Source organism: Phyllobates terribilis, unplaced genomic scaffold, assembly GCF_046119375.1.
Source record: "Phyllobates terribilis strain yellow unplaced genomic scaffold, ASM4611937v1 Scaffold_11__3_contigs__length_659146591, whole genome shotgun sequence".
Classification (NCBI taxonomy): Eukaryota; Metazoa; Chordata; class Amphibia; order Anura; family Dendrobatidae; genus Phyllobates; species Phyllobates terribilis.
Window position 1 is genome coordinate 634,840,228 of NW_027362771.1, and position 10,245 is coordinate 634,850,472.

The following is a 10,245-nucleotide window of genomic DNA, read 5'->3' on the forward strand; positions in this document are numbered from 1 at the left end:
GCGGAAAGACTCCGTCTCCACCATCCTAAAAGGCAGCATTTCCAACGCAAGCAGTCGTGAAATGTGCGAATTTAAGACTGTGGCATGTGGGGCATTGGCTGCGAATTTGCGCTTTCATTCAAAGGTCTGGGATATGAACAATTGAACGCTGCGGTGGGACGTGGACGTGGACGTTGATGCTGTTTCTTGAGAAGCTGCCATAACAATTGAAGACTGAGAGGAGGGGGCATCTTTGCATGCAGTATGGACAAGGGATTGCCTTGCACACACAACAGGGGGTTCTCTTACACGCACAACAGCAGAAGAAGCAGTGGTGACATCCTCTGACACTGGTCGTGGACCCCGGGGTTCGCCCCTCAAAGTCAGGTGCTTTGCTGCCAAGTGCCTGATCATGCTGGTGGTGGTCAGGCTGGTAGTTTTGTCACCCCTAATGATGCTGGCCTGGCAAGTGGTACAAATGGCCTTTTTGGGGTAATCAGCAGAGTATTTAAAAAAATTCCAGACTCTGGAAGACCTAAACGTTGTACTGGCAATGTCCCTTGTGTTGGTGTTATGGGGTACTTTTGCCCGCATTCTGTCTGCGGCCACCACACTGCTTCTTCCTGTCTGTTGGGGTACTCTACCTCCCTCCCCCTATGTGCTGCTGGCCTCACTCTGCATGTCCTCCTGCCACGTTGGGTCAGTTACTAGATCATGCACCACCTCCTCCTCTTCCACTTCCGCACCACAGTCCTACTCCTCACTTCGTGGCAATTGTGTCCCGTCATCGTCCACCTCTTGTGACAAATTGCCAGTGTCATCTTCCTGTGGCCGTGGCTGTTCAAATATTTGGCCATCGCTACATGGGATCTCCTCTTCCACCACTACAAGCGGAGCAGGCGAGGGGCCTAAATATGGAAATGGACCAGTGAACAGCTCTTCAGAGGGTCCAACTGTGGGATCAGTTGCAGTTTGACGACACTCGGCATGGTGGGAGGAAGGAGCATCAGGGTGAGGAGGAGTATGCGGTTGAGACACATGGCTACTAAGACTTGACCATGTGGAGGACAGAGCGGAGGTGGTGGTGCCCAGGTGACTGGAAGAATTATCTGCTATCCAATTAATAACCTGTTCACATTGATCAGTTCGAAACAGTGGTGTTGTTGTGTGCTTCCCTAGTAATTTGGTTTTGAACTGGGAGTGAGAAGATGTGGCTGTTGGCTGTGGCACATATTCACCTTGGCCACGGCACCGTCCTTTGCACGCACCTTCACCAGAACATCCAGTTCCACGTCCCTTGCCATGCGCCTTGCCCATTGTAAATGAAGTAAAATAGCTTACACTCGCACTATCAATCGCAAAAGGGTAATAAAAAGGAGATTAGAACCGTGGAAGAGGAAAACCACAGTTGTAGTTCTCTGGCATACACCAGAATCTTTTAAACAGATATATTTGTGTGTGAACAGTCAACAAGACACTCAAAATGTTTTATTTATGTAAAAAAGGCAAAAAGGTGGATTACACACAGATTTGAACTGTGGAAGAGGAAAACCACAGTTCTAGTTTTGTGGCCTACACCAGAATCTTTTAAACAGATGTATTTGTGTCTGAACAGTCGGCAAGACACTCAAACTGTATTTTTATGGAAAAAAGGCAAAAAGGTGGATAACACCGAGATTTGAACCGTGGAAGAGGAAAACCACAGTTCTAATTTCCTGTCATTTACCAAACTTTTTTAAATAGATATATTTGTGTCTGACCAGTCAGCGAGACACTTAAGCTGTTTTTTTTATGGAAAAAAAGTAAAAAAGTGGATAATACAAAGATTTTAACCGTGGAACTGCAAAACCAGAGTTCTAGTTATCTGGCCGAAACCAGACTCTTTTAAACAGATATATTTGTGTCTGAACACTCACAGACAGGTTAATAAGACGGGTATTTGTACAGTCTGACTGAGGGAAAAAAAAGGATTCAGATGAGAAAAAAAGGATTTTTCCTGGCTCCTGATACCTGGGGCTAAGTCTAGCAATTTGAGCAGCAGCAGCACACTGGACTGTAATGCAGTGTCTGTTGGCATAACCACTGTGTCTCCTACACAGCCTGCCTGTCTGCCTGCCAGATATCTGGGATGGATATTAGTCCTCAGAAGGACTGTTTGTTTGATTTTGCAGGTTTTAGAGACCCTACACTACCTATTTCACAGTATAAATCTCTCCCTAGCTCAGCAGCACTCTCCCTACACTGTCTGATCCGGAGTGACTGTGTCCAAGATGGCGGCGCCCGGTTTTAAATACTCGAGGTGACGCTGTGCGGCCAGCCAATCACTGTAATGCCCACAACCAACATGGCTGCGGCATTACAGTAACTGGCTGGCAATCCCTGCATGTTCATTGGCTCTGTAAGGAGCGCCAAACATGCAGGGCGGAGACCGGAGCTCCCGCCCGAGTAACCCGAAAATGCTCGGTGCTCGCCAAACATCCCGAGTAGTGAGATGCTTGGGCGAGTACCGAGCAGTGTCGAGCATGCTCTCTCAACACTAGTGTTTATAAATGAGATTGTGAAGCTTATCGGGGTCCACTCCAATGTGGTGTCAGATCGGGGGACCCAGTTTGTTTCCAAGTTCTGGAAAGCATTCTGTTCTCAACTGAGGGTGCAACTGTGCTTTTCTTCTGCCTTTCATCCTCAGTCAAATGGACAGACTGAATGCATTAATCAGAATTTGGAGAGTTACCTCAGGTGTTTTGTCTCCGAAAATCAGGAGGATTGGGCATCCGACTTACTGCTGACGCTGACTCTTGTGAAAATAAAATACTTAGGGCTAAAATAACATTTTTTGTGGAAAAAAGTTAAGTATTCATTTTTTCCGTCCACATTGCAAAAATTGCAGCTGAAGGGTTAATAAACTTCTTGACTGTGGTTATGAGCACCTCGAGGGGTGCAGTTTTGAGAATGGTGTAAATTTTGGTTATTTTCTGTCATATAGGTCCCTCAAATTCACTTTAAATGTGATGTGGTCCCTAAGAAAAATGGTATATGCCGTCGATGTAGAAAGCGGTTTACTCACTGAATTTGCATGGATAAATGTCCGAGGTCAGCAGAGTCCAGTATCTGGCATGCGAGAATGGACTTTAGGAGGCGGCTGCCCACGTTGAATCAGCAACGTCATCGAGGAGGCTAAAGATGAGGAAGCCCGTTCCCGCAAGCCAAATACGGGACACTGTTGACCTTGGACATTTCTCCATGCAAACTTAGTGAGTAAACCGCTTTCTACATTGACGCATATCTTAAACAGCATTTCAAAGGTAATACGGGCTATCAGCACTTTATTTTTCTTACGGCTAGCAGCTGCTTGAGGCACAATTTTTCACTTGCAGTTTATGCAGAGTGCATGTGCATAACGAAGTACATTATCAGGACTTTGTATGGATTAATCATTCTATGCATTCTATGTATTCAAAAAGTGTGCTATTTTGGACTTTATGGATTTATGATTTTTCTTTCTTTTTTAAGGAAGAATACATTTACTGAGTATAAATAATAATATATATTTACTGTATTCTTTATATCGGAATTTGGTCTTTTTATCAGGATACTATATTTATTTATACATTTATTTATAATTATTGTTTCTTGGCGTGCCATGTGTTCAGCAGATTGAACTTGGATCCAGCACACTTATGAAGTATTTGGTTCTTTTTCCTTTGGTTCTTTTTACAAATAGTGTGTAAGTGCGACAGATACTCCAAAAATACCGTCCTGATTACTACAAATCGTTTGTAAAGTGCCATAGTGCAAATTCATCATCAAGTGCTATGAAAGGAAAAAGTACCACTTAAATAGTGTGCTCAGATAAATTGGATAAATATTAGTAAGTACATCCATTGAATCAATGGATCCCTCCTTTTTCCAAAAACTACATAGAATCTCCATGATCTACTCTCATTAAATGATGTGCAATAAAATACATACATCTGGAAAAGAAAGAAAAGATGGACATGAGATGAAAATGATAGAAAGAGGCGAGATAATCTTAACAATAGTAAAAAATTAAAGACACTTTAGCCTTTTGATCCATTGACAACAGTAACTAATTTACAGACAAGTAGAAGGTATCAGATATTTCTGAATAGATTTCTGTAAAGCTGTCTTAATGTCTTTGTTTCTAAAACTGTAGATAATGGGATTCATTAGTGGAGTAATAACAGTATAAAGTAATGATGTGATTTTGTTCACACCTAAAGTTTGATAATGTTTTGGAACACCATAAACACCAAATATGGTCCAGTAGAATATGGAGACCACAGCGAGGTGGGAGCTGCAGGTGGAGAAGGCTTTCTGTCTGCTGAAATTAGATGGGATCTGTAAGATGGCACTGATAATCTTCCCATAAGAAATAACTATTATTAAACTGGGAATAATTACAAATGGAATACCAAGTAAATATAACTGTATTTTTAGAGGAAATGTATCAGAACAGGCAATGTCTTGTAAGGGAACAAGATCACAGAACAGATGGTCGATGATGTTTGGACCACAGAACTTTAGCCTTGATGCTGCTAATGTGTCGATGAATGCAGTGAAAAAACTGAGAAACCAAGAGCTGAGGACGAATCTCACACAATGAGCATATGTCATAATAGATGTGTAATGGAGGGGGTTACAGATGGCCACATATCTGTCATACGACATCACCGTGAGAAGAAGACATTGACATGCTTCTGCAATACAGAAGAAATACAACTGGGCCATACAGTTAATAAAAGTAATTGTCCCCCCGTTATTCAATATAATATGAAGCATGTTGGGGACGATATCTGTGGGTAACAAGATGTCACTGATGGACAGCTGTGAAATGAAGAAATACATTGGAGTGTGGAGGTTCTCACTGGTGGACACCAGGGCGATGATCAGGAGATTCCCACATACCGTGACCAAGAATACTACAAAAAGCAGACAGAAGAGTAAATTTCTTTGGTTTGGAATTCCATGAAAACCCAAGAGAACAAACTCTATGACATCAGTCTGATTGTTAACCTGCATAACAGATAAAAGAATCAAAACAGAGAAAAAGACCCACAAAAATACATCAAATAAGTATGCATGATATGGTAAATTTGAATAATGTAGAGTACTGGATCTCTAGAAAGCAAAGTGAATCAATTATTTTATTATGAGTTTCATTATCAAATGCAGATTAGAACATCCCAGAGACCTGAGAAACAATAAATCTTTTCAAACACTGAATGTTATCATTATTTAATGCATTTTTTTATTAGATTGGACATTTATTTTCTGTTATGCATGTTTGTTATCTTTGTTTTAATATATAATGTTGTAGACAGATGTAGTATCATCTACCTTGGCACACATACCACGATGTGGCAGAATATCTCGAAGCAGAAGACTGTAACTCAGTGCCACGTTCAGACTTGTTCTGTGTTGAGTGTCTGGCCACAGTTTTCTACATCTTGGTATTTTGTAAGTTTAAAAAATGCTGAACCTCTGATTACTGTTGTGATCCTACAATCTTTTTCTTTTCAGACTCATTTTTTTTAAAAACATTTCCTTATTGTTTATTAGACATACTAGCTGAAGATGAACCTTCGACTTGTACCTTTGGATGTTGAGTCTAAAAGTTCAATTCATCAAGACTGGTGTTTTGTAGGTCATTCATTAAGATGGGAGTACTGGAGGAAGATAAGCTTTCTTCACCGAGAGTCTCACACCACTTAATGAACTAGGACTCTCTTACGATTGGTTTGTGCCTCACCACAGTTGTCAAAGACTGGAGTAATTTTCTGGCATAGTGGCATAATTTTTGAAGAACTTACTGTAGGGCTTCGCCATGTCTCGTCTCAACCATGCTCAGACCATTTTTGCAGATATTTCTGAGATTGTCACAAAAACACCACAAGTTGCAAAATTCAAAGAGTTTTACACCAGAAGACTGTTATAAATACTTTGATGAACAAGTAGTAAGTGAATTCTTTGATTTTTGTTATTGTTCTCTGTGCAGCCTTATAGTATAGTTATTGTACAGTTGTATGTAAAATGATTACAGTCTTATATAAAATTTACATTGGATGCATATTCTTCTATGATAATTGATGAAATCTTTGGAGGACACATTTGTGCTAAGATAAATCCAACAGTCTCCTTATCTTAGCACTGTAAAAGAAGCAAACAAATGATTTTATCATGTGGTGTATGGGACAATAACGGCGGAGAAGACCCTGGTGGACCTATCTAGACTAGCCCAAGAATGATTATCCTACAGAGCCTTCATCCATCTGCCAGCAGCATCTCTTTACTGTCCGGAATAAGGTCTAGATCTGGAGGTTACTGGCAATGTTAATAAATTACTAAACTAATAGCATTTTTCATTAAACTATTAACAAAATGATGAAAAATTTGAAATGTTACTTTCGTTCTATAGCAAAACGTTCGTGTGGATGATAATGACTAAAATTGAAAAAACGTTTTTCTACATGTCCTACCTGCGTAAGAATTGTTTGTACTTATGTAAGATATGTCCATATTCTTCTTACTCTCTCGTGAGCTCAGAAGAAATAATTCACAACATAAAAGAAAAAAAAACCTTCATCAATTCAGTTTCTATAAGATGATGTGACATAAGCAAAAACAATTTCTCATAGAATAGAAGCTATGACATGACATACAGCACAGTATATATATATATATTCTAAGCTATTACCTCTATCGAGATGAAGTCTTTGTCTCCAAGGTCTCCTGAGGTTCAGTTTAGAGATTAATCTAGAAATAATTCACAGCTTATGACTGAGCCTAAAATTAAATGTAATATTTTTGCCTGGTTTATGCTTAGCTTTCTGAAAATGGCTCTTGACCATCATCCTATTCACAAACTTTATAGAGCTTGGTAAGGTTGGACTCATTTGCCTCGTAAAACTTTCAATGCTGAAAACATGTGATACGTTATGATTTTAAATGTGTTGAAATTGTTAAAAAAAATGGAGAGCTCGGAAAAACTTATTAATAAGAAAATATAAGAAAGTAAGCATTGCTTACACTTTGATACCTCTGCTGTTCCAACGCAACCTCTCTCTGCTGCTTCCCTCCATTCTTAGTTGATAGGGCCGCAGCAGTCACGTCCCATCAACATTTGACTACTGCAGCCATTCACTGGCCTCAGCAGTGTTGATAAAGTAGATGGCACAAGAGTTTTGGGGAAACTGATTGTCTGCAGGGGTTTCTTGTTATGCAAGGGATGTGACTGCTACAGTCTTGTCAACAAAGAAGTCCAAGGAGCAGCAGAGTCAAGCATTTGAGTAGCAGAGACATTGCACAAGTGTTGACGTGTTTATTTTCACAGACAAATCTATTAAAAAAATAACTTATTATTTTAGTTAAAATTCATATAGTTATTCAAAAAAAGTTTAAAATTTACTCTAAGATCTCCCAGCTTTAGAGGTTTTAGTGGCGGTTGACAAAAATGTAGGTTTGCCCTACTTGTATATTAAAAGGTCTCGATTAGGAGAATGTTCCTTTTAATGTGTTGCTACCTAAGATTGATTATCTGTTCTCAACTTTGTTCATAGTTGTAGCCATAATAGGCAGATACTGCTAGTTAATAACAGTCTGCCCCGTGTACTGGAACAAATTTTAGCGAATATGTAATTGTCTACAATTTTCCATTACAGTATTGCTGGTTGCTGACAGTGTATCACTATGTTCAAAATCTCTTTCACAAAGCTGCCAATAATAAATCACATACTGTAGGTCTCAAACACAAATCAACTATTGCTATGATTTATCCTTATATTCAGAGAACATTGATTTTACTGACTATAGTACAATACTACCTGTGAAGACCCGGGGTCTTCCGTGGGCATAATACTGCTCAGACAACACAGTGTCAGGGTTAAACAGTGTGGCAATATGTTATTGAACCATCAAAACAGACAATAACACATAGAACAGAGCCAGCAAATACCCAAGATGGTGCAAAATTACACAGTCACACACATTTGCTGGCCTGCCAAGAATAGATCAGCTGCAACTTTGGGACTTCCAAGGTCAACTAGCTAAACCAGTGGCCCCCCGCTTTTGGTGGGCACCCAAAAAGAGGAGGTAGTGGCAAGCTTAGGAAGCTGACAGTCCATTGAGGTACAAAGGCAAGGAGACCAGAGGGTCCCACCCTGGCCTCTCTGAACAACTCCATGGGTCCCAAGTGACCTCATTGTCCCAACCTGGCTTTCTCAAATGTATCCATGAGTTTTCTGATGGTCAATGGAGCAGATCTGTGTTCTTCCATCCAGGGCTGTGTATCCTTAGGCTGGAATCCTGTAGAATCCAAATCTGTGTCTCTCTGGATGGATTCAAGCTACCAAACTACTGTACTATCCTGAAGAGTCTCTCAGGTTTTATTTTATCTTGCTGGAAAAAGAGAATCAGTTTATATGTACATCTGTGGCTATGGTCATCATTCACAGGTCAGGGGTAAAGATGCAGGGCTATTGTCTCATTGTTTGAGCATTTAATTAATTTAATTAACTTATACTCCTCTGCTCTATGAGTCACCAAGCCACAGGGTCCACACAATGGTAAGTCAACATATTTAGCAAACATTAATTGTTTGCAGACCAAGAGAAGTAAACATTCAGGTTTATACAAATACTAGTCTGTGCTTTTTGACCAGCCAAAGAAACACATACACATTCAAAAGTCAACACAAACACAATACACTGTGTGCAGAATTATTAGGCAAATGAGTATTTTGATCACATGATACTTTTTATACATGTTATCCTACTCCAAGCTATATAGGCTTGAGAGCCAACTACCAATTAAGTAAATCTGCTGATGTGCATCTCTATAATGAGGAGGTGTGTTGACTAGTGTTGAGCATTCCGATTCTGTAATATCGGGTATCGGCCGATATTCGCGGTATCAGAGTTCCGATACTGAGTTCCGATACTTTTACAATATCGAATACCGGAATCGGAAGTTCCCATAATGCCTGCGCTCTGCAGTGTCTCTGAAGGATGACAAGCTGGATGGCAGCGCTCAGTTGCGATCCAGCCTGTCATCAGAATGCCATCCCAGCGTGAGAAAATTCTCCTGATTGTTAAAAAGCCGGTGGGCGGTAAAATGCCGGCGGGCGGTAAAAAGTCGGCGGGCGGTAAAAAGCAATCACACAGCCCCATACTGCTTCCCCACAGCCTACCACCCCAATCCTCCGCTCCCCTCGCCACCTCCCATCCCGATCATAAGTTAGGACCGTCAGGGAGCACAGCACCAAAGAGCGGGGAGGGAAGGACCCGGGCGGGGAAGCCGGCATTGAAAAGACTTCACCGCCGGCTTTCCCGTTCTGTGTTGTGCTCTCCCGCCGGTTATTTCAAATGAACAGCTGAGGTATCAGCTGATGCCGATCAGCTGTTCATTTGAAGTAGCCATGGTGCCCTCAGAGGGTTCATGTGAGTTCATGCTTGACTGCATTGCATGAACTCACATGAACTTTCCCACGGCCGCACAGGTCAGCCTCGCCTCCCAGACCATCAGCCTGACATGATTAGTGTCTGCGCGTGTGTGCATGCAAGCAGACATAGGCCAATGTGACACTACTACTCCCATCGGCCTAAGTCTGTCCCCTGTCCACTCGTGCCAGCAGGATCAGCTCGATGGGAGCAGTAGTTCTCATCAGCCTGATCCTGCTATTTAAACTGCCCCATATGTTATTTTTGCCCCTATACACATGTTTTACTCTTTTAGGCCCCCATATTTTTTTTTTGCTTTTGGTCCCCAAAAAATTTTAGATACATTTCATTGGTGGCCAGTGGTTACCTAAAATAAATTAGTTTATACATTACCTGTCCCCGCCGATCGCCACCTAAAATAAAGTAAAAAATAAAAAAATACACCTATACTCACCTAGACACCTAATTCCCCGAAGCCATCGATCTCCTGTAATAAAATATAAAATAATAAACCACAACCTTATCCTTACCCCTACGTAGTAGTCCACGAGTGTCCCACGAAGATCTCCAGTTTAGAGCAGCCACATAGATTGTGACCGCTCTGAACAGCTGCCGCCGCTACAATGACGGGGCCGTAAGGCAGCCCCGTCATTGCATAAGCGGGTTTGCCGGAGTTCAGGCAGCGCTGCTCCGGTTAGCTCCTTTACGGCCCTGCTGTACCGTGAGAAATTCCCACGGTACAGCAGTGCCATAAAGGAGAGGTCTCCGGAGCTGTGCTGACGGAAAGCATTCCGGTGACCTCAGTCAGTGG

At 41.4% G+C, this 10,245-nt stretch overlaps 1 protein-coding gene across 1 annotated transcript; it reads right to left on the bottom strand.

Moving 5' to 3' along the window:
• Nucleotides 1-4,071: 4,071 nt before the first annotated feature.
• LOC141167543 (olfactory receptor-like protein I9) lies at nt 4,072-5,019 on the bottom strand. The gene has a single exon (XM_073654936.1). It carries the CDS (start codon nt 5,017-5,019, stop codon nt 4,072-4,074), a length of 948 nt encoding a protein of 315 aa, XP_073511037.1.
• Nucleotides 5,020-10,245: the final 5,226 nt, after the last annotated feature.